General features: G+C 36.8%; 1 protein-coding gene across 2 annotated transcripts in view; it reads left to right on the plus strand.

Annotated features, from left to right (window-relative positions):
• LRP2 (LDL receptor related protein 2) overlaps positions 1 to 24,836 on the plus strand; it is a gene marked incomplete at both ends in the record, with an annotated part of 118,844 nt that overhangs the window by 43,416 nt on the left and 50,592 nt on the right. For both annotated transcript variants that reach the window (XM_080346928.1, XM_080346929.1), the window contains 21 exons: positions 304 to 429; positions 723 to 853; positions 1,602 to 1,739; positions 2,635 to 2,916; positions 4,077 to 4,316; positions 4,771 to 4,890; positions 5,274 to 5,390; positions 6,097 to 6,474; positions 7,359 to 7,607; positions 8,750 to 8,961; positions 9,509 to 9,693; positions 10,618 to 10,846; positions 11,934 to 12,111; positions 14,074 to 14,202; positions 18,175 to 18,341; positions 20,625 to 20,768; positions 21,699 to 21,808; positions 22,945 to 23,122; positions 23,418 to 23,631; positions 24,085 to 24,324; positions 24,456 to 24,644. In XM_080346928.1, the coding sequence (XP_080203054.1) occupies positions 304 to 429; positions 723 to 853; positions 1,602 to 1,739; positions 2,635 to 2,916; positions 4,077 to 4,316; positions 4,771 to 4,890; positions 5,274 to 5,390; positions 6,097 to 6,474; positions 7,359 to 7,607; positions 8,750 to 8,961; positions 9,509 to 9,693; positions 10,618 to 10,846; positions 11,934 to 12,111; positions 14,074 to 14,202; positions 18,175 to 18,341; positions 20,625 to 20,768; positions 21,699 to 21,808; positions 22,945 to 23,122; positions 23,418 to 23,631; positions 24,085 to 24,324; positions 24,456 to 24,644 (3,956 nt within the window). The remainder of the gene's footprint in view (positions 1 to 303; positions 430 to 722; positions 854 to 1,601; positions 1,740 to 2,634; positions 2,917 to 4,076; positions 4,317 to 4,770; positions 4,891 to 5,273; positions 5,391 to 6,096; positions 6,475 to 7,358; positions 7,608 to 8,749; positions 8,962 to 9,508; positions 9,694 to 10,617; positions 10,847 to 11,933; positions 12,112 to 14,073; positions 14,203 to 18,174; positions 18,342 to 20,624; positions 20,769 to 21,698; positions 21,809 to 22,944; positions 23,123 to 23,417; positions 23,632 to 24,084; positions 24,325 to 24,455; positions 24,645 to 24,836) is intronic.

Raw genomic sequence — 24,836 nt, forward strand, 5'->3', positions numbered from 1 at the left:
GCACTTTTGCTTGATTCTTTCTCCCTAGCAGTACTTGAATAGAATCCTTAACATTTTTAACACTTACGGATATTTTATGTCGAAAGGGACAAACCACTATATTTGGGAAGCTGTTGTACACAGAATAAATATTAATCATAGGTACCACTACCAACTCAGGAAATGATCAACATAAAATTGTATTTTTTTTAAGGTATGTGAAGATGTGATACAAAAAAGAATGTCAAAGCTGTTCAAATGTTTGCTCTCTTTAACTGTGTTATATTATTGGGCCTATGTGTCTTCTGACATGTGTCCTTTCAGGTATATATTCTGGACAGATTGGTTCCGTCCTGCTAAAATCATGAGGGCCTGGAGTGACGGATCCCATGCCTTGCCAATCGTGAATACAACGCTGGGCTGGCCTAATGGCCTGGCCATTGACTGGAGGTAAGGGCAGCACAGAAGACAGAGACGGTTTTTGAGCAAATGTGGTTCTTCCTTTAAACTGTTAGGGATTAAAAAAAGGAATTGTGTCAAATTGTGTGCACTGATACTTTCATATTGAAGACCTTGATTTTCAATGTGTTGAAAAGCCTGTAAATGTCAGATTTTCTCAAAATCCCTCTCTACACACCCCAATAACCTCTTGTCTGGTTTAAGATGATTATTTGAGAAAACGTTAGTGCTTCCTAAAGGCCATAATATCATTTTAAGAGATAGTACATTTTGATTATTTCTAGTTCTCTAAGGCTTTACTGGGTGGATGCCTTTTTTGATAAAATTGAGCACAGCACCTTTGATGGGCTGGACAGACGGACTCTTGAACGTATTACTCAGATGACTCACCCATTTGGCCTTACTATTTTTGGAGGTAAGTCTGGCATGGAAAAATATCTGTTATTGTCACAGATTTTTTTTTTTTATGATGGTCTGTGAATATGTGAGATAACATGGTCTTTGTTATACTGCTTTTCCTATAAAAAGCACTGCTGAAAGTTTCTGTAAAATACGTATTTAGTATTTGTTGCTTATTTTTAGGACTGTGTTATGTATAGTTGTGTTTAAATAATTTGAGGCAGATCAGGTAACTCTTTTAGTGCAATGAGGCAGATATGCTGTACTAATTACAGCTTCCAAGGTGGGCTACTCATGCTGGACAGACAAGGTAAATTGCCTCCCTAGAGACGATCAACAATTTCAGGATTTTATTAAATGTATGTAGAGTTTATGACTGAGTTTATGTTGTGTGTGAAGAAATCTGTCAGTGTGTGACTTATTTTGATTTTGTGTAAAGATATCTTCAAAAATACTGTAAAATTTTCTGGAAAGTTTTCTTAATCAATGACTTTTAAAATTTCCTTGGAATTTGACATGTCAGTTGCGTCTGTTCTATCTCAATTTAGTTGAAATCTGAGAGGGCTTGTGTTTCTAAGTTATGTCTGCTGATGACTGAAGGACTCACTTTGACTGCTTTAGTGATGAAAGTCCTTTTGACTTTTTCATGAAACAGTTACAAAAAATTAATAAATTAAAAGCCTTGCAGTTTGTTTTCTCATGATGCTTGATCTGTTATGTCATATTGGTCTGTAATTGTTATATGTTAAATGTCTTTCACACAGGTTATGCCTATTTCACTGATTGGAGACTTGGTGCAATAGTTCGAGTGAGGAAGTCTGATGGAGGAGAAATGACTATTATTAGGAGAGGCATTAGTAACATTATGCATGTTAAAGCATACGATGCTCATTCCCAAATAGGTGAGCTCTTTTGTTGTACAGGTGAAAGACATGAAACAGGGAATAAAAAACAAAATAGCAAGACAGCAGGTTTCAACTCTCCATTTTCGAAATGACTTTACTGAATCATAGCTGACACACAGGGGAGTCAGCACAGACACTTGCAATCACACATGACTTTCACTGTTTTGTGACTCTAGGCAGTTTTCCTCCACCACTTCTGTTACCTTATTTAATAACTTTGTAAAATGAAATGATGATTCCATTGTCTTTTGTGTAATGGTATCACCAGTTACAACCATATATTTCTTTTTTTTCTAGTAGAGGTTTTAGTTCACGTGAACTATTTATTTTGATTAATTGGGTAAGCGTTTATTAGTCAAAATACTATTCTTAAAGTAATCACTGTGCATAAGTCTCTAACTTTCATCTTTTCACTGCTGAATTATATGAAATTCTATGATCTGAAACAAGGGTTTGTTATTGTAGTTAATTTAGTAAAACACTCAATGGACTTAGCAAATGTATGATCAAACTATGTGCCAAGGCTCACCACCTATTTGGTGTCAAAGATTGGATCAGCTCTCCCAGCCTTGCTCAGACAATGCTCCTCATTTGTGGCAGTGTGCTTGTTTCCAGACAGTTGCTGAAAATCAGTTGAAATTTAACTGTATGGTCTTGGCTTCCATAAACACTTGTGTCAATTAAGAGTATATGGAATGAGAGATTTGCTATTGTGACTTACTACTGCTGTTACTGTCAGTGAACTTGACTCTGTTTTGCAGTGTATGCAAAACCAGGATTTGCTATGGCATCTTTTTTTGTAACATGGTCTTTTACAGTTACTATGAACCTTTAGTAGTTCCCAAGCTGTTATCGGTAGTGTATACAGTGAACTTCTCTCTCACTTTTTAAGGCTCCAACTACTGTAATAGAGGAACAAATCCCAATGGAGACTGCAGCCATTTCTGCTTCCCAGTACCAAATTTTCAGAGAGTTTGTGGTTGTCCTTATGGCATGAAGCTGGCTTCAAATCAGCTGACATGTGTTGAAGATCCATCCAATGAGCCCCCCACTTTGCAGTGTGGCTCCTACTCATTTTCCTGCAGTAATGGAAGATGTGTGCCTCAATACTATCAGTGTGATGGTGTTGATGATTGCCATGATAACAGTGATGAGCAAAACTGTGGTTCTTTAAGTAAGTAATCTCTTATAATTTACAGTTAGTATTTGTTGTTTGCGGTTCAGAAAGATTGATGGATCAGTCTGATTTTTTTGGAATAAACCCCAATTTTTTATGGTTGCATCTGTGCACAAACCCTGAAATCTACTTGCGAAATTAGTTTCTGTGGAAAATATTCGGATAACTCATGGGAATATGAGACACAGCACTGGCCACTTAAAGAGTGCACAAAAATATTAATATCTCATTAGTTCTCAAAATTCAATTTACAGAGTAGCAAAAATTTATCTTCTAAAGAAAAAAGTTGTCGTCTTTTTTTTTTTTTTTTGAAATTTGAAAGGTATTGGAATATCACTTATTTTGATGCATGGGGAGGAACAAACCATTGTAATAAAGATGAAGACATTTAAAAACCAACTCCATAAGAAAAATAACAGATCCATATGCATTGTCTAACCTTAGTCTAAGATTAGAGCAGCACATTTTATTTCCTTTAACATCTGAATAGAAATTTTATGGTTTTAATTACATTTGGGCACTTCTGAACTATTAATTACATCTGGATTTTTTCAGTGAAATGGATGAAGAGCACAGTGGTTCATTTCCTGCTTTGACTGTAAAAAGTCTTACACAAAATATTCTGTTGATTAAGTAAAATGAGAGAACAGTGAGATAATGATAGTTGATGAGATATTGAAAAGTTCTTGGCTTTTATTACATCTTTGATGCTTCTTTCTTCAGAGTTAATTCTTTCTTTTAAATCACAAACAAGAAAATTGCACATATTGATAAAATTTGCTGCTTAATGTGTAGGGCTAACTAGTTTCACAAAGATATAAACTATTTCTTATTAGTGGGCTGTTTTATTATAGCTAGAATGTCTGTTGGGGAAAAAGAAAGTATAAAGCAAATGGCTACTTGAGGTTATTTTTCTTTAGATTGTTTTGAAGTGCTTAACAATTTAGTTTTTTATTGATTCTCACCGTTTAAAAAAGCTGTTCAGCTCTGCAGCATGTTAGCATGACAGACATTTTCATTTAAACAATGTGCATTTTAGAATTTGATGTGTATTTTAGATGTTCTATAAGTATATTAAATGTACTGAATATTCTGGCAGGGAAGGCAAGTTTTGGAAATCTTTACAAAACATCCTCCTGTTTTGTTTTTTTCTTTAGACAATACTTGTGCTTCATCAGCTTTTACCTGTGCCAGTGGACAGTGTATTCCAGGTCGCTGGCGTTGCGATAAACATAATGACTGTTTTGATGGCAGCGATGAATTGCATTGTCCTACACAAGGACCCACTTCATGCCCTGCAACCCTGTTCACCTGTGATAACAGAAGGTGTATTCCAAGGATCTGGCTCTGTGATACTGATAATGACTGTGGTGATGGGTCAGATGAAAAAAACTGCAGTGAGTATCACAACTGTCCATAAGGCGTGGAAAACTCATCTAATTTGAACTACCAGAGCCAAGTAGAATACAGAAAAAGAATGAAAACAAATAAAAAGGGACAGCTGTGATAGTTATAATCATGGTGCTGCATAATATTACCCCCTGCAATTTACAGCAAAAAGCAGCTAAAGCTTAGATGTTCTAAGCACTTATTTCATGAGTGATCTCAGTAATGATTAATGGTATAATCAGCTAAGTAAAATCTTCTGGGTTGTTTTTTTGCATGAGTCCAAGCCTACATATAACAAACAATTACCTGATACTAATGTATTAGTGCTTGCAGTTTATGTGATTTCTAGTTGCTGCATTACATGCTGCAAGTTCGTGATAGTGTCTTTCTATTGTCTCAGTATTATGCTGATTTTGGAAGAGAGAAAAGAAACACATCTGTGTTTACTGTCATTCTTAATAGCTTTCGCAGGTACTTGTGAACCCAGGCAGTTTCAATGTCCAGACCATCGCTGTATTGACCCATTCTATGTCTGCGATGGAGACAAAGACTGTATAGATGGTGCTGATGAGCGTGACTGCAGTAAGTGTAATTTTGTTTGTTAGATGCCTCTTTATTGTTTCCTTAGTCTTGCCCCCTCAGAGCTCTTTGGTGACCTCATATTACCAGCTCCAAGATAGCAGAATGCCTAATAAACCTATCCATAAATTAACCCTGTTTGCGATGCTTGTTGTAGCATTTTGGTAAGCCCTTTGATCCCTAGACTGGTTGCAGAGTGCTGCGGTCTCTTTCCTCTGTTTTCTGTAGATTCCGAGGTCACTGCATTTTCCGTGTCTCCATGGACTCATGGTCTTCCATGGAAATTGGACTCCTGGTATTATATCTGACTTGGGAACCTGTAAACAATTGGATGCAGTCTAGCTCTGTAAACAAAATAAATTTTTTTTTTTTTTTTTTTTTGGTAGTTTATAACTGCAGTGCCACAGAGTTTAAATGTCTAAGTGGAGACCAGTGTATCAGCACTTACTACCAGTGTGATGGTGTTTTTGACTGTAATGATCACTCAGATGAGACTGATTGTCGTAAGTATCTTGATGCTGAAAGAAAAGCTTCAGTTATTAGGTGATGCTTCTGAAAATTTTCTTTATCTGCAATACCAAAAAATTGGCACTACCATCCTTAAAACCTCAAAGTTCGTTTTAGGGAAACTTGTCTATAAATTGTTTTTCTGAGCAGAAAGTTCAAACACAGTATGTTCCAGCTCAAGAGTAGATTCGTCTGGCAAAGAGTAGAGTTTGCATTTGTTTCAGCTCTAATGTTCTGTTTTCCTCGGCACCTGAGTCTCAGGATTTAAAAGTAGATTTAGGAAATCTGTTCATCTAGAAAACTGAAAATCTTATATCCATGAGAGTTAGACTGAAACTTTTCCTTGACTAATTTTTTATGTTTAAATTAGTTAAAATGCTGCAATCCAGGGCAGTGAAAACTAGTTTCAACAAGCAATTTCATATTGCTTTGGGCACATATATAGATATCAATATGTGCTTGCTCAAAATATAACAATAATTAAATTGCCTTGTTCACCATATTGTAAAGTATTAATTCAATTAGACAGATTCTGAAATGCCATGTAGATTTTCAGACTGTGATTCTATGGCCTGTTGTAAAAGCAACACATTTCTTACTAGTATTGTAACTATTTATGCAAGTGGTCAGTTGAACATAGTGATTTTGCTTCTCTGTCTAAAATCGAAGTAGCTTCTGAACTGTTGAATGTCACTGTTTTAGCGACAAGACCACCAGGGATGTGCCACCAGAATGAATTCCAATGTCAATCAGACGGCAATTGTATTCCTGCTAATTGGGAATGTGATGGCCATCTCGACTGTGCAGATGGCTCAGACGAACATCACAGATGCCCTGCCAGGACCTGTCCTCCATCGCTTTTCCGCTGTGATAATGGCAACTGTGTCCATCATGCATGGATCTGTGATGGTGACAATGACTGCAGAGATATGAGTGATGAGAGAGATTGTCCGACTCAGCCCTTCCGGTGCCCCAGCTGGCAGTGGCAATGTCCAGGTCACAGTATCTGTGTGAATCTGAGCAAAGTATGTGATAATTCTGCCGATTGTCCTAATGGAGCTGACGAATCCCCGTTGTGCAGTAAGTTACTGTTCAAGCATCTACCATAGCCTGCTATGTGATACCCCTTCAGAAAGAAATGGAATATTCAGCGTGCAGTATTTAGTGCATCAACATTCCTAGCAGAAATTGTAAGCGTGCTGAAATTAGAGCTCACATTACTAAGTGGAACTTGCTAGCAGTGAAAGGAGACCATGATGATTACTGATTAGTTCATTAGCTATGTCCAGTCTTGTGCTTTGAACTCTAATGTGACTTCTACTGACTTCAATATAGGTTTTTATATAACAATATGGGATTGAGTTTTGTGCTCCTGAACACATTCACAAAAGCATTGTATGCTTTAAGTTCAGGTGAAATGTGATTCCGTCCTTAATACTTTCTTTTAAATTTCTAACTTCAAAAATCATGAAGAAGATCTAAAAGCTCACATGTAGCCAGAATTTGTATTTATGTTGATTATGAATTGATTTAAGCATAACCTATTTCTTTCTTTCCTTCCTGCTTCCTTCTCCTCTTTAATCAATACACATTCTCAGATGAACCCCAGCCAGGTATGATTATAAATGATTTAAAGTTATTGTTTGTTAATACAGTTTTGGAGTGGTACAGTAAATATTTTAATATTTCTAGCTAATGTTGGAAAATTTCTTATAAAGACTCTTCTGTTTAGCATGCATTTTGTGGGGTTCAGTAGTACATACTATTGTTGTTACCTGCCTTTATGTGCATTGTGTGTGTTATATTTTGCGTAAGAGCCTCAGTGCAGTCTCACATTGCATGACTGATGATTGTGCAGTCATGTTTTAGCAGCAGTCTTAGGCTAGTAATGCAATTGCAAAGTATTACATTTAGCATAATAAGCTTTTGTTAACTGCTTATTTCCTTCCCCAACCCCCTTTCAGACCAGGAAAGCTGCTCTGACAATAATGCCGGCTGCACTCATGAGTGTATCCAAGGACCCTTTGGAGCTCAGTGTACCTGTCCGGTTGGATACCACCTTGCAAATGACTCCAAGACCTGTGAAGATATTAATGAATGTGACCCTCCAGGCTTCTGTAGTCAACATTGCTACAATGAGAGAGGGTCTTTCAGGTGTTACTGTGATGAAGGATACATTCTAGAAACCAACGGAAGGACTTGTAAAGCAGCAGGTGAGGAACATTGATGTCAACCTGAAGAATGGCAACAATGGCTGGAAAATGTCCAGCTTTGCCATTTTCACATTGTTCTCTTTTAAGAGCTGATGTAAACAGCCATTTGAAGTTGTTAATGGCAGATGACCTTGAATATTAAAACTGTCAGCTGAGGGGTTAATTGGATAGTGTTATTTCATTGAAATGATATATTTAACCCTGGAATGGTCAAAAGTAATATTCCAGAGAAAAGCAATGTCTTAGGTTAAACTTTGCTCTTTGTAAAGTTCAATGATCATGGAGTGTTTAAATCCCAGCCTTTCACAAGACTTACTCGGCGCCTATGCCATACTTTGCTCGTTACTAGTGAGCAAACAACACTGGCTCAGCCCAGCGGGCTGTTGTTCTGTATCTCTTATGTAGTACACTGGCAGTATGGAGGATCCATCTACCCAGTGGAACTTGTCACCACAGATTTCCTGGTTTAGGGATATACTCAGGTTGTAGAAGACTCTTGCAATTTACCTGCAGATAAGTTTGGCCTTTACTAATAAAGAATTTCTCGTAGTTGCTGTCTTTATGGTTGCTACTCTTCTGTTGTTTTTCCACAGCTTATCAGTGTAAGCTGCTGCACATCAATCTAACCACAGCAGCTTATGGATTTCCTGTAGTCTGTTTATTCTCCTCTCTGGTCCACAGGCAGTCTAAAGGGGGAAAAAAAGAGCAGACTGGCTAAAAAGTAGGAAGAGCCAGGCTGAGTAGAGTGGTACAAAGAACTTTGGGGTGCAAATCAGGACTGGGAACCACTAGTGGCTTATGGAGGAACGAGGGTTGGACATAGGCAGCAAGCTGGTTGGACAATGGGGAAGAGGACCCAAGGACCAGGTACAAGACTGGAAGTGAGGAGTCTAGCAGAAAGAGCAAATGATAGAGAAAGGGTGGAGAAAAGCTGAGGTAGATCCAAAAGTCAGGATGGACACATGGGATATGATAAAGTGTCTCGGCCTGAGAGCTGATTGAATTTGGCCTTTCAATATGTATGTCTAGATACAACAGCTTTGATGCTATAATGCCATGTCAAATTACTCAGTGTTTCTTTTTCTTGCAGAATTACTACTAAATAACTTAGTGGCTTATTTTAATTTCTTTTCCTTTGACAGAATCTGGGAATCTGCTTTTGCTGGTGGCAAGTCGTAACCAAATAGTTGTGGACAACATCACCTCTCAGTCACACAGTATTTATTCTCTGGTTCGGGATGGGAGGAATATTGTGGCTATTGATTTTGATTCAATCACAGGTCGTATTTTTTGGTCTGATACAACAGAGGATAAAATTTGGAGTGCTTATCAAAATGGGACTGACCGAAAAATAGTAAGTTTCACTAAGTTAGTCTTGTCCCTTCGTTGTGGAGAGAAAATGAAGACACTCTGTCTGCAGTTAGTGAGGGGAAGAGGGAAATCCCTACATAGTAAGAAGAGAGATGACATAGACAAAGTGAAACAACTTCGTAAATACTAAGCCAATATGTCATATAACTTGTTTTAAAAAAGAAAATGGAATGCTTTCAAGAAGCTCTTTTTTTAACATTAGGCTATAAGCTGATTTTCCTGTTAGGAGGTGCTAAATTCTTCAGTAGACCCACTGAAATTAGTAGGGGTGGGTACGTGCTTTGTCAGTGCTTTTAATAGCTATATTGTGACTCATTCTGCATAAGAGACCTAGAAAATGTTGGAGATTTTGTTCCCCATGTTCTGTATCTATAGAAATGAAAAGTGTAAAAATTTGATATCAACTAGTTTGTTTTCTTCTTTTTTTCTTTTCTTGTTTCTTTCTTGTGTTTTTTTGTTTGTTTGTTTGGTTTTGGTTTTTTATTATTATTTATTTTGTTTTGTTTTGTTTTGTTTTTGTTATTAAACAGGTGTTTGACAGTGGTGTCACCGTGACTGAAAGTATAGCGGTAGATTGGGTAGGTCGCAATCTTTACTGGACAGACTTTGTTCTGGAAACAATTGAAGTCTCTAAAATGGATGGGAGCCACAGGACTGTGCTGATTAGTGAAAATGTAACAAACCCAAGGGGACTAGTGTTAGATCCCAGAATTGAGTAAGATATTTTTTTAATGTTCTGTTTTGAAAAGATGCATATTTTATGATGTAACCATATTCAAATTTGAGATATGCCCAAATTCTATTGTAATTGTAAATGATAAGTGGAAGAGAAAACTTAAGACAATTTTTTAAATGGTGTGTTTGCAGAATTGATTTAATATTTAAAGTCATGGTAATTATTTGTAACCTGTTGCTATGTCTCACTGTAACAATTGTTTGTTTGTTTGTTTGTTTGTTTGTTTTCTGGTGAAGCAGATTTTCTTACATTTGCTTCCTAGTTAAGAATTTTTAATTCAAAATTCTGATGTATTGTCAGTTGGTGGTATAACACAAACTTGCATGTAAAATAATGTGGTATGCCTGTCTGGGAAGGAACAGGCTCCTTCATAGCCCCAAGTCTAAAATAGTTATCTATACAATATTAATGCGATTACTTTCAGACAGCAAGTGGCATAGAGTAAATGAAATGTTTTCGTTTGAAATCATAGAAATATTAATGTACATATTTCTACGGCCTTGAACTCTGTTTACTGCCAGCCACGTGGGGCTCTTCAGGTGTAGCACTGTTTACATTATCAATGCATGCCTGTAAAACTACAAACCCATATCAAATTCTTATTTAGCAACTGGAGAGTCAGATTATAATCACTGTTGAAAACCAGTGATAACAGTAGCTTCTATATACCGCTATTATTTACAAATAAAAACAGCAGTAGAAGTGTTGAAATAATTTTTGCAACAGAACTTATGGTTATATCTTAAGTAAATAATGTTGCTGAAATGAATAATTTCAGTGTTATTGTGTAGGACTTTTCTTAAAAACATGATGTCTGTTCTTTGGCTAATGAGTCTTCGTTAATGTTTCTCAATAGGCAACTAGTTGTTTTTCAGATTGGTAACCATGAGTTGCTTTTTACAGTGCTCATGTAATGTTCTGGACTGACTGGGGCCAAAACCCTCGAATTGAAAAAGCCAGCATGGATGGCAAAATGCGAACAGTTATTATTAACAATAAAATCTACTGGCCCAATGGACTGTCCATTGATTACCCAAATAAACTTCTCTATTTTGCTGATGCTTATCTTGATTATATTGATTTTTGTGATTACGATGGAAACAACAGACGACAGGTGCTTGCAAGCGATCTGGTAAGACATTAATAAAAAACCATTGTTTTCCTGTGTCCTTGCTGATAGTACTTTAAAACGTATTTGCACTGTCTTAGGCTTGGATGTATTTTTCTTCAAAATGCTTGGGTGAAGTGCGTATGAAGTATTTTAGCTGCTTCCTACAAGGGGAAAAAGAATTGCGTATCTTATTCATATTCTCTCAAGATCTTCAACAGAACCTGGAGCTGAGTGTAGATACAGCGCTTTAGATCTTTCCCATTTGTTCTGTCTGCATGCAAGAAGTCTAAAGATGACATCTGACACTGCTGCCTTTCTGCTGCATTTGCTGTAGGCAAATTAAGTACAAAAAACTTGGAACAACTTTCCCCAGTCACCCTCTGTGAGCAATGATTGCTGCTGTTCTTGACATCAGTGAGGGGTTTTGTGCTGCCAGGACTTGCTGGTGAATACCATCCCTCTGGGATGCTCCCTCCCAGTGACGTGCTGCTGGCAGCCTGTACCACTGGCCTTGTGCCAGCACCAGAGTTCAGATGCTCAGCTGGTACACACAAGCTGGTATAAATAACCACATATATGTTGTCAAGAATTGAACCTTGGGGCTTTTATTTTTGGTCAGAGAGACAGTTCTTGTGAAACAGGAGCTGATACAATCTTTCTTGCCCCACTCCTGGTTTTCTGAAATTTAGATAACCCACCTTCTTTGACTGTCTGGTAAATTATAGGGGAGCTTATCAGAGATGCAAAGTCTTCCCAGGTCCATAAGTCGCACAAGACATTTTATCTCATGCCCTTTAAAATCTACGATTTGGTCTTTATCTGTTGGTGCCATATGTTCTGCCCTGTGGTTAGACTGGTCTGTTAATTCCTCATGCTGTACATCTCGCACAGTCTATTTAGTGTTTTCATTAAAAAAATCGATATTTCCCCAGAATTAATGTCTTGTTGTTAGGCAATAGATGGTATTTCATATTATTTTGTTGAAAAATATCTTTTGAGACATAGCTGCTTTTTTAAAAAACAAATTATGTTCAGCTCTGTTACTTCATTGCATGCTTTTTATATACAAATCTCCAGAACTAAATTGCTAAACATGCTTGCCTTTTAGATATTGCAGCATCCACATGCTTTAACTATCTTTGAAGATTTTGTGTACTGGAGTGACCGATATACTAATCGAGTAATTCGGGCCAATAAATGGCATGGAGGAAATCAGACAGTTATGATTTATAACATTCACCAGCCTTTGGGGCTTGTGGCAATCCATCCTGTAAAGCAACCCAATGGTAAGTTTAGCATATCAACTTTGATAATTACAAAAATAAGCCATGCAGCAGTGTCATGCGTGGGCACTCCTGGAATCAGTCTTGCCAGCTGGGTTAGAGTGAGCGAATAATTCCTACTACCGACTTGCAGCTGAAGGTCACTTTAGCCTATCCAACCTGGTGTTCAGGAAAAGTAACCTGGGCAGCATGTAAGCATAATGAGTAACCAGAAAGAATAACAGGAAAGTAGTGTGTGCTATGTATTAGAAAATTGGAGCATTTTTGGAAAGCATTTTAATTTAAAAAAATTGTATCTGGCATACCAGACTCAGTTCCATATATGTTAATAATATATTTCTTTAGACAAGGTTACTGTCATCAGCCTTCTCTGAAAACACTTCTGCATTGTTTTACTTAATGAAACAATAATAATAAATAAACCCCTTCATTGCATTCAAGAGTCCTCCGTGAGATCATATGCAAGTGATCTTTTGCAGCTGAAAGACTGTAAAGAAAAAAAAAAGTGTTTTTTCTTCCTGTTAGGTAGAGTTTTCTTCCAAATCAGACTTTTTGTCATTTCATGGCATGACTTGAAGACTGGGAAATATATTGACATGAATGTTGTCTTTCATTTTCTGCTATGTTTCTTGTATATAGAGTATTTTTGATTGATAAATACTGTAATGACCTGCATTTTTTTTCTTGAAAACTGTTATACCAGGGAGAGATGCAGGCACTTGCATCTAAGTAAGGTGCTAATAAATTCAGCATTAGATCTGTTTTGGAACAAAACTTTCCTCAGTCATGTTCACAGCTAAGGCCACTTAGCACTCTCACTGCAAATTGTTCAGTCACCAGAGGGTACCAAGAATTTATACATCATAGTTCTGGTTTAAGAGGTTTTATTTTGCAACCCAGAGTTTAAAAAACTTTCTACCGCTGGTGGAGAAAATTGTTCTTCTTCGTTATATTAAATGAGTACCTTTAATGATTTTTCATTTTGAATTGTTCATTGTACTCTATGTGGCCAGATAGAGAAGAGAATAAAGCATTTGCAAAATAGCAAAACATGCTAAGGTTTACAAATGAAGAAATAATTATTTGCTGATTGAAATTCCAGATGCAGTATTAAAACTGTCGTCTGCTTTCCTTTTTTGTAAATCATTAGATCTTGCACCAACTAGAGTTTAGATTTGTTTTACTGATTAGATGAATAGTTTTCTTAGAGTTTGAGTTCTGAGTTTATGCCATTGTTTTATTTTCATCTTGTTAATTTGTTTTCAGTTTTTGTTAGTTTTTATATTAGGAAAAATTGTGTAATTTCCTGGAACTTCCAAGCTTCTTAGACTAAGGCCTGCTGCAGTTGCAAAGGACATGCTCAAAATCTGAATCTTATTTTCTTATAAAGATGGGTCATCCTAAAATGTCCTCTTTAGCCACAAGTTCGTAAAAGTGATCTACATGGTTGAATTTTGATGTATAGCAATAACAGCAGCCAGTAGACACCTTCTTCAGTCTTTTTTACATTTTACAGGCTTAGACTGACAAAGTGATCCAAGAAATTATGCATTGAACTCCCACTACCTTTGAACAGATATAGGCAACTATTTTATCTTTTTTAGCTTTCTCCAGAAAGCTTGTCTAAATCATCTATATTCCCCATCTAGAAGGGTTATATTGACAAAACACTAAAAATCCTGCAGGCTCCTGCTACAGCTAAGCAAAGTTTGAAAAGGAGTTTGAAAGATTTCCTGTGACGCAAAAAATTGAAGAGACCACTCTGATAACTGTACTGGGTTTACATGAAAAATTCTGTTCTGTTATGAATATATGGTATTGCTTGTGGTTCTTGGAAATAACTTGATTTAATTTTAAGGAAATAGCAAAACTAATGGCTTGATATTATCAGTAGCAATGACATTGAATATTCTTGCCAGCCGCTCATATTGTTAGAGTTGCTAATACTTTCGATTTTCTTTTCAGGTATCAATTCTTGTGCCTCATCCCCTTGTAGCCACCTCTGCTTGCTTTCTTCATCTGGACCACTTTTTTTTTCCTGTGCCTGTCCTTCAGGATGGATGCTTTCTCCTGATAACAGAAACTGCATGAGAGGTAAGGCAGTAATAATGAGAGATGAAAAAAAGGCCTGACACTGTCAAATCCATCCCTCTGTCAGACAAAAGGCATACTTCAGATATGTGGGCTGCTGCTCACAAAATCAGTTTGCCATTGCAGGCAGACTTCATCCAGGAAGCATGGAATGTACTTGGCCTGAAGGTCTGGAGCCAGGTTCTGGAAAGAGCTTGGAGATTCAGATGCTTCATTTGGGGAAAATGGATGAACTCAATTTTCTTTTAAGCACTTTAAAGAAGCCGCATTTTAAAATTTCTCAATGTATTGAGTGTTTTGCTCTTGGAATATATCTGGACAGAGCTTAATATCAGTAAAGAATGAAAATGTACTCTGACAGAATGTTGTCCTTCTCATTATAAATATTCAGCCTGGAAACCTGTTTTTAAGAGTTGCAATTGTAAGAATGTCAGGATACAGGACTAGAAGGGACTTTCTTAGTTACTCAAGTCTGTTTCCTTCTTGTCCTTGCCTACCTTATCACATGTCCCCTTTCACCAGTCAAGGTCCCATCTGAGATTAATTTGGTTTCTTGACCAAATTACTCATCCAAGTCACAATTATGATATTTGGAAACCTGATTTTCTGTTCAAATACAGTCTTTCCCCAGTTTATGCCTGTTTCTTATGCCATTTCTGTCATTCAGGCTAAATAGCATCAGTAGTTTTCCGTCATCCCTGCTATATGTTCTGTTGTATATTTTTGACGTGACCGTCACATTCTTTCTCAGCCTGTATTTTGCTAAGAAGTTAGTCACAATATTTTATTTTCCTCTAATCAGGAGAGATGCTCTCCCTGTTCCTCATCACTCTCTTCAGCCTATCTGAACTAATGCATTTTGGAATTCAGATCAAAATTTCACAGCTTGAGCTTTTTCTCCTCTCCAGTGTAAAAAATCAGTATGCCAAATGCAGGAGGTCTAGAAACACAGACTAAAATTACAGGTGCTACAGGCAATACAGCTGTAACAGAGCTAACCTTTGCAAACAAAGCTTCATATCAAATAGTGCCACTGAACTTCCTTGGAACAGTCCACAGACATCAATGATTTGTAAAAATCATTTAGTCAATTAATTTTTCTAAAAAGTCACAAAAAATTCAAATTACTGGCAGGCAGCTTGTGACCAGAAATTTGACCAGATTAATTTAATCAGATAAAGCATTCATTATTAATTTCTCCATCAGTTGTACAGATATAAAGTGTGCTTTGGTGCCTCCCTAATAAGGAAACTTCAAATCATTAAAATTGAAGTAGAAATTATCTTTGGGATGAGCTGACACTAGAAATCTCCGTTAGTCAAAAGATGCTGAAAAGATCTTAAAACTATCTAAATTTTAAGAGCCATATCGTGCTGTTTTGCTGCTTGATACTGAGCACGTGTTCTTTGAAGACCTGCATTGCAATCACATTTTTCTTAGCAGCAGTAAGAGAATTAACAGTTTATGTAATTTGAAAGGAAGTGTGAGTTTGTTTAATCTATTAAAACCAAGAGGGATTCTTTTAGAAATCTGTACTGGTTTTAGTATGAGCAGGCTTATAGAGGGACCGTGATGAAAGCGATGGAACAAAGCAGTGATGAAGCACATGCATGTGTAGAGTCCGGCCACTGAAAAGAGCTGTTAATGGTTCTTGTCTTTATTTCCCACATGTTGCAAAGTTCCCTGGGTCTACTTAGGTACAGTTGTGGCCCTTTCATAAGTTACATAATTACTTAATATCATTTGTGTAATAGAGAAATAGAAATATCTTTCTGTGAAGTACAATGAATTTAAATGACACGGGCTTATTTTTTTTTTTATTTTTAGATGGAACTTACACATTTAAAACAGTATGTAAAAAAAAAAATCTACATATTTTGGAAATTTTTAAAAATAATGTTTGCTGAAGGCCAGCACAGTAGAAAAAGTTATTAAAAATAGGCTGATTCCTTTAATGGTAAAATATTTTAATTATTGCTAATGATTACAAAGGAATAGGCATTTGCCATTTATTTTCTGATATTTACTACTATCCTTGCTGTTCATGTTTACTTTAATAGGCCAGCAAAAACTTTCAGAAGAAAGCTTAAACTAAGCTGCATGCATTTGGTTGCCCAGTGTCTCTACAAAACAATGATATTGCAGGTCTCTGCCCGCTTAGTTTGTGTATTAAATACTGCTAACCACATGTTGATGGAATGGCATTGGTTCTAGGATTGCACAATTTCTAGCTCTACATGAGATGAAGAATCCTAATTTTATAAGATTGCCTTTGCACTTACTTTACTTTAAACTGCATTTCAGGTTGATATTAAAGATGGTAATGTAGCAAGCCAGCTTGGAAACAAAGCAAGACATCTGTGTATATTAAAATATTGTATTAATATGATAAATTTGCATATTTAATATAACAGTACATGAATTTTCATTTGTCGTGTAATCATGCATTAAGTTTAAAAATTGCAGAAGTTATATTAATGTCTATCTGGTGAAGCGATATGGAATTCAGATGTGTATAGTTTAGCAAATTTGCTCTGTTGTGTATTACACAAAGGAGGAATAATCAGACTATAGATTTGCATGGGTGATAAACTTAAAGGAAGCAGTCAGCAAAAAAATTTCTGTAGAACAGGATTGCTTTAAATGAGCCTGTCAGACTTCTGAAGTACAAATTGTCTAGCCCAGAGAATTCACATCTCTGTATTTCAGCAGGGTTCAGTAGTGTTGGATTGTGTGCAATCAGAAAGGGGTAATGACTCCAGGTCTTGTATGCATTGGAATAATTTCACATGAATTTAGCAGTTCCTTGCAAACATTTGATAGAAGAGCACTAGTGTGTCACATTCTTAGGAAGAAAAAAAAATGAAAGAAGTCCAAGAAATCCCCAGGCAGAGCTAGCTATATGTCTTCAGGGAATCATTTGCCAAAATATGACTTCTGTGCTGAGACAAATGATATGTCAGCTTCTGCCAAATTTGACAAATAGTTCCAGCTGCCAGAGAGAAATATGGAGAATGATTTTTAAAACGTGCAATGATGCTGTGGTTTGTGGTTTTTCATGTAAAAATTTTCACTGCAATATTATATGAATGTATTAAACAGCTAGTGAAGAAAATCAAAACAAACAAACAAAAAAAAACCCAAAAAAGGTCTTTGATCTATTATAAGAGAGGAAATTGCGACCTTCTATGCAGCAGCAGCCTAATTCCCTACCAAGTGGTAGCTTTACCTATGGAGAGAAGAGACTAGAATTTGTTCTCCAGGGCAAAAGCTCAAGGAAGAGGGGAGCTGGTGTTCAGGAGACTCTCTTCCCCTGCTCCCTAGCAGATGAGAAATGAAATTGCTGACTCACATTCTACAGCTCTCCAATGCATGTTCTCAAATCACCTGACTAGATTGCCTTTGTTAGTAAGATTTAAGCACAAGGGTACAAGCTTGCCTATTAGAAGTAAATATAATGTAAAGGAGTATGTCTGCTCCCTTAGAGATAAAACAAGAGACCACAGTGCTGCAATTATGTATATTAATAAAGATGAGCAGTTGCTGCTGTGACATTGTATCTTGCTTGTGAGTCCTGCTCAGCAGAAATTAGAACACATCTAAGGAATGTCCTGTTGAGTGCTCAGAGCTTTGTCCTGTGGGTTCCCATTCTCAGAGGTTTGAAGAGGCTGCTCAGAGCTTCTTCCCTCAGCCAGCAATGAGAGATCTTGCCTCATTACTTACTCTTTCTCAGAATTTGCTTGCATGTGCATTCTCATTGCACAGTGCTGAAACTTTAAATGTACAGCAATTACAATAACCAATAACCTCACTCCTAGTGAGGGAACAAACTCAGAGGTAGATGGTTGGAAAGTATCACTGGTAACATTCAACCATTCCCAGCATCAGAGACTTCTGTGTGGGAGAGGGGAAGTATATCATGATGCCATTTATTTGATCAGAAACAACTCTAAATTACATTATATGTTTTCACAGTTGAACATCCTTTCCTTATTGCTGTAAGAGATAATATAATTTATGGAATTTCTCTGAACCCTGAGGAGAAGACCAATGATGCTATGGTTCCAATAGCAGGAGTTCAAAATGGTGTTGATGTTGACTTTGATGACTCGGAACAGATGATTTATTGGGTTGAAAATCCGGTAAGTTAGTATTTGTGTTCAAAATGTGCACTAAAATTAGACTTTTTTATTTTAAAATAATGTTTTTGACTTAAATATATTAGCCTGTCAGGTAACAATTTTGATATATATATAATTGAAAGAAATTCAAGTTGAGGTTGTTCTGTTCTTTTGGAAGGGTTTTTATTCCCCTTACCAGGATAAGATAAAGAAGCTTGATCTCTTTTGTAAATTAGTTTTCGTCTTTTTCAGCTGCAGTATTTGATTAATGTGATTTCTGGCTCAGCCAGAGACACAAACAGGAAATATCAGAAAGCACTGACAGAATGATACTCTCAGCCCATTGCTATAGTTCACTCTTCTCTGTTGATTTAGAACTTAGTTCTGCAAACACAACCAGAACACATCTCCATGGCAGCATTACATTGGACACAGTGGCACTAAAGATTATGATGAAAATACGTGCATCTAGTCTGAGTGCTTAATGAAGTAACACAGTAGGGGGGCATCTTTTTCCTTAAATAGAAGATGGTGTCAGATTCACAACAGTTTCCAGGTAGCTCTTATGAAACTTATAGGTCTAAGAAATAGTTTGAACTGATTTTAATAGCTGAGTATAATTGTTTGACTAAACATTTTTAATGGTTGTCCTTGCTGATCTAAGAGATGCTGTGTGCTCCCTAAGGCTAACTTGCCACAAAAAATTCCCAATTTTTGCATCATGAACACAAAAAAAAATCTGTGAAAGTCTGGGAGATTGTTGTGGTAGGAAACTGCAGGTTCAGCAATATATGTGTTCACTCTTGGAAACACAAAAGCAGTTATTTTTTCAAGGAAAGCAAAGCTTAGGTCTGGAGAAGTATCGTGGTAGATAAGGAGATTTCCATAGTCATGTTTTACAGAAATCACACTAACTGGTTACCTTTCATCCATATGAGATTTAAGTGTTTTGTGTTTGTTGTTTTGTTATGTTGTTTGTTTGATGTTTGTTTTTTTTTTTCCTCCAACCCATTTCCCTTATGTTTTGTGGGTTTCAATTAAAAATAAGTTCAAAAATCACTAGTTTTAGAGGCTTTTCTGTGTCACTCATAAAGGAATTATTATTTATTTAGTTATTTATTCTTCTAAAATGTTTCGTTCCCATGAATTATTTAAATAGACCTATTTAAGCAAACCTTTCCCCAAGAAACTAGGTAAATATTCAGGAATCTATTTGATCCTCCACGCAGTCTGAAAAAATGTTCTCGACAGGTCTCAGCCAGCAGATAGAGCTGAGCGGGGGGCCCTGGGCTGTGCGGGGGCCCTGAGCTGATGTGTCCCCTCGCACCGTGGGGAAGGGAAGTGCTGGTGCAGGCGAGTGCTGGGAAGTTCTTGAGCTCCAAATGCCTGACTGTGGGCTGTGCCCCTGTCTGTAACCCTGGCCTGCAGGTCTCAGGCTGCTGCTGCTCCCAGGGCTGAGACACCCGTGTCAGTCCCGGCTTACCCTCTGAAACAAAGAGAGGAAAGAAGCAGACTAACCCCTAACCCTACTGACCACTTCTCCAAAGGGCTTAATAGTGTGTGGTAGCTGCTGATATTCCAATTCTGCATTAATACTAGTTGTAAAAGATTTGTGTGATAATATGCAGGATTTTTGCAGAACTCCCGTAAAACTGACACGGCCTGAAGAAAGCTCAGAAAGGCAGCTAGAGGAACCACTTCAGACCTTTATCTGGCTTATCTCTCTGTTTCGTGCTTGTTTGCATCATGCTTTAGCATCACACACTGTAGCTAATACCATAGAATCTGCAAGTGATAAGCCGTCATTTTGAGGGTTACCCTTACAAAGAAAGCTGCAAGGATAATCTTAGTCTCAGTTCCTGTTATTACAGCTTATTAAAAATGTGCTTCCTAAGTGTTTATGCATGGAGAGAACACTATTTTCCTTTACTAGATTTCAGGTGTATTCAAGATGGTTAACTGATGTATCCCGGTAAAAATCTTTTCATAATGAAATACAAATTACAGAAGTGTGATTGTTTTTAGCTTAAATACATACAGTTCAACCTTATATAATATAGTAATTCTATTTCTGTTGATCAGGTTTTGGTTGATGAATGCCTCTTTACACTGGATAATTATGAGTTACAATAATATTTTTACTATGTTTATGCATTGAGCATACAAAAATACATTTCTCTCTACTGGATTTTCACTTTGCTAAGAAAAGATTGTATTATAAAGTAAGTCCTTGTGTAGTTGGAACTAAAGAGTGTTTTCTGCTCTTGGCACTTCTTCACTTTTGTTAACTTTTTTTTTCCCAAGGGTGAGATTCACAGAGTGAGGTCAGATGGAGCCAACAGGACAGTTTTTGCTCCAGCAGCAGTTATTGGTGCTCCTATTGGTCTGGCACTGGACTGGATATCTGCAAACCTGTATTACAGTAACCCAGGGACACAGTCAATTGAGGTAATTATTTAAGAGGGACAATTGGAGAATAAGAGCCTAGATTTTTCACTGCTGTACATGCAGGTAGAAATTAGTAATATCTTTTTAAGTGAAAAACTGAAATTAGATCTATTTTTCTACAAGCTGTTTGTATTTTTAAATATTTTTCAAACTTGAAGAGATAAACCTAAATTTGGGCATAGTAAAAAAGATCGAAAGCAGTATATTCTGGGAACTTTATTTGTACATTTTTTGTTTTTCCATTCAAGTCATTAGACTTCTGGTGTTTGACACACAACCCCTCTGATTGGTAGAATTACTATTATTATTACTGATCTCGCTTCAAATCAATGATCCCAATGCAGTGCCTCTGATAGTAAAGGAATGTTGCCATCAAATGCAGTAAGGTGTACTGCCAAATGCTTTGATATCATATTAATGCAGCTTTCTGGGGACTAGGAGTCTGATATTATGTGAAGGATAAAACTGCCATTTAGCTTAGGGAAATAGAGGATAAGCGGTACATAATAACAGTAATGACTATGAATAAGCCCAGTTTTCCATGTCTTCATCCCAAAATATAGATACATACCATTAAAGTAAAAGGCAGCTAATTTAACCAAAAAAGTAATACTTTCTAAATCAACATTTCATCAACCTGTTCAGCCTGTAATACTTTCAAGATATTATGAAAGCTGAAAGATTAACTATTTTTATACCTAGGATGGTTACATGTTAACATAGGCAGGTTCTGAGCTGCAAGCAGCTCATTCAAGGGGTGCACTTTAGAGACAGGAAGTGGTCAGAGTACAGAACAATCTGCTTTTTCTTCCTAGTGCTTGGGAGACTCTTCAATTTCAACTCCCTATAGATTTAGGCTTACTTCCTTTAATTCGAAAATCTGTCATAAATTCTGTATTGCATGCCCTGCTGAGTTCAATGTTTGCGTAGGTCCTGAAGCTGCATAGTGATGTAAAGTACAGGAAGACACTGATTACCAATGATGGCACCTCTCTGGGAGCTGGCACGCCGATTGGTTTGACAGTTGATCCAGCAAGAGGGTAAGTTTCCAAAATTTCTGTTGTCTTTGCACATGAGTAAGTTCTCCACATTTTTCTTAATTTTTAGGATCTTCAGCTTCCATCCTTGATTTGACCTGGTTTTTGTGGTTTTTTTTTTCATATTTGTGCAGAATTTGTTTACTATTTTTGAGCCCTAGAGAATAATTGCGTGGCTTCATAAGCTGCTGCATAGTTGTTCATTCTCCTTAATTTAACATATATGTTAAAATTGTTTAATCTCAGAATATTATGATTGTGAAAAAAATCTCTGAAAAATGGTAACTCAGAGTAAAGAGAATTCTAAAGTCTTTCTTTATAAGATATTATAAATATCTTGTGATGTCTGTCTTGAAGCCTGTCTGTAGTAGAAAACACACTACATGAGAAGAATGTCACATGTTAAATAGCATAGCAGTAAATACAATTTTACTGCTCTCTCCCAAAAAGAGCTGTAATTTTTTTTTTCCCGGCAGAGTACTCAAAATTACAGTATGATGCCTTTTTCCCCAAATCACAGTGTTCCATAGGACCACATTAGTAATGAGACAGTTCTCCTAGTGACTTGGCAAGCTTTCAGATAAACTGATGCCTGACTTTTTGTCCCTAGTTGGGAGTGCGGCTGCCGTGTGCCCTACGTGTTCTTCAGCAAGAGGCCAGAGTAGCGCACATATTCCCCAGAGCCAGATAATGGTATTCTGTTTCCTATAGATTTTTTGAACTTGTAGTTTTAATTCCAGATTGGAATCAAACTCACTGCTGAAACCTTGCAGTAGCCATCTGTGAAACAAAATTATTATTCTCCTGCTTTCTTGTTACAGTCCTAGTACTCTACTGAGTTTACCTGCTGATAGTATTGTGGGTGATACAAGGGAGGATATGGATTTGTAAAAGTGATGTAATTGGCTTTTTTTTTTTTTTCAAGAGAAACAGGTATTTCTCTTTTTCAGGAGAACAAGCATTTTCTTTTTTCAAACCAGATATCTTTTTCGTTGTGACATGGTTCAAAGCGATCTCTGTTCAGCATGTGCTGAAGCATTTGGCTGAGGAAGGAGAGAGATTTAAGCACATGCTCTTGATTCTGGTCTGTTGGTCTCTGATACCAGCTTTGCTAACAGATGTGGTGATGTGTGTTACAGGAAGCTGTACTGGACAGACCAGGGAACTGACAGTGGAGTCCCAGCAAAGGTTGCCAGTGCAAACATGGATGGATCAGGCGTACAAACCCTCTTCACTGGCAACCTTGACCACGTAGAGTTCGTTACCATTGACATTAAAGAACAAAAGTTGTACTGGGCTGTCACAAGCACAGGAGTGGTAGGAGATGTTTTCTAATTGCTCACATGACTTATTCAGTTACTTCAGTTTACTTATGTAACTGGGAGTTGCAGGACTGAGTAAAATCTGAGTAACTGTTGTTACTGGTTACCATTAAAAATATACCATTAATTTGAATGAAAAACTGGAAAATATTATTGGCCTCCTGCTGGTCCTTCTTACCTTGTGCATAAAGATCTGTATGAAGAGACTTTAGTTGCATTTTAATTTTGTATTGTAACACCGAACTTTTATTATAAGAAATGTAATATTAATCTTTAAACTGATTTCTTAGATTGAGAGAGGCAATGTGGATGGTACAAATCGTGTGACTCTGGTGGTTCATCTTTCCCATCCATGGGGAATTGCTGTGTATGATACCTTTCTGTACTACACTGATCGAGATTATGAAGTTATTGAAAGAGTTGACAAGTCCACTGGAGGAAACAAAGTAGTACTGAGAGATAATGTCCCAAGACTGAAGTGCCTACGTGTATATTACAGAGACAGTGAGTATTTGCTGAAGAGATATTTCAAGATACCAGACTTGCAAAAACTTGAACTTTCCTCAGAGACAGAATGCATGTTCTTTCAAAGCAAATGGTTTGATTAGGCTTTCAGAAAAACTGTCAAAAGCATTTACCTGTTTTTGCTAAAGCACCATCTAGTTAAGGCATTTGTTAGCACATGTAGTTTTAGTAAAATATTGTCAATGTACTGCTGACTAAATAGCAGATTTTGTTACTTTGGCTTCAAATATATCCATTTTATTTGATTCTTGGTGACAAGAAATCAGCAAATCCATTGTTAATGCTTATGTGCTAAAACGTACAGTGGTTTGACCTTTGTTTTTGTCAACTAGATGTTCATACTATGGAAGTGCATGGATTTGGTTATATACGTATGGGAGTTTGTGATGATATGGTTCAGATTTTATGTCTTGTCATGTATGTCTTTCACAGATTCAGCTGGTTCTTCAAATGGCTGCAGTAATAATATTGGAGTTTGTCAGCAGCTTTGCCTGCCTCTACCTGGTGGATTATTCTCTTGTGCCTGTGCTACTGGCTTTCAGCTAAATCCTGATAACAGAACCTGTTCCCCATACAGTTCATTTGTAATTGTTTCTATGCTTTCTGCAATTAAAGGATTTAGTTTAGAGACATCTGATCACTCTGAAGCCATGGTACCACTGGCAGGAAGAGGTATGTAAATATTATAGTAGGAAAAAATCTTATAATGCCTAATGTTTTTGCATTTCTTCCTGGCATAGCACGTTTTAAATATGTTTCTTTATATCAAGGTTAATTAATTATTACTTTTCAAAATGTTTTAGGACGAAATGCGCTTCACGTGGATGTTCACATGCCTTCTGGTTTCATTTTCTGGTGTGACTTCAGTAGCACAGTTTCTTCTCAGAACGCAATACGTAAAATTAAACCTGATGGTTCTTATTTTAGAAATGTTGTTACAAATGGAATAGGACGAAATGGAATCCGTGGCATTGCAATTGACTGGGTAGCAGGTAAGCATAGCTGAATTTGAAGGAACGTTGTTCTTCACAGATTGTAAAATTTTTAGACTAACATAAATGGATCCTAATGGAAGTATTTTGAATGGAATTCCTATGAATCTAACTTGTGATTTTAAAACAAGAGGAAGTAATGAAGGCCTCCTATGTTTATATACATGTGTAAAAATGAAAGTTTATCAGAGC

This window comes from Nesoenas mayeri (genome assembly GCF_963082525.1).
Source record: "Nesoenas mayeri genome assembly, chromosome: 6".
NCBI lineage: Eukaryota > Metazoa > Chordata > Aves > Columbiformes > Columbidae > Nesoenas > Nesoenas mayeri.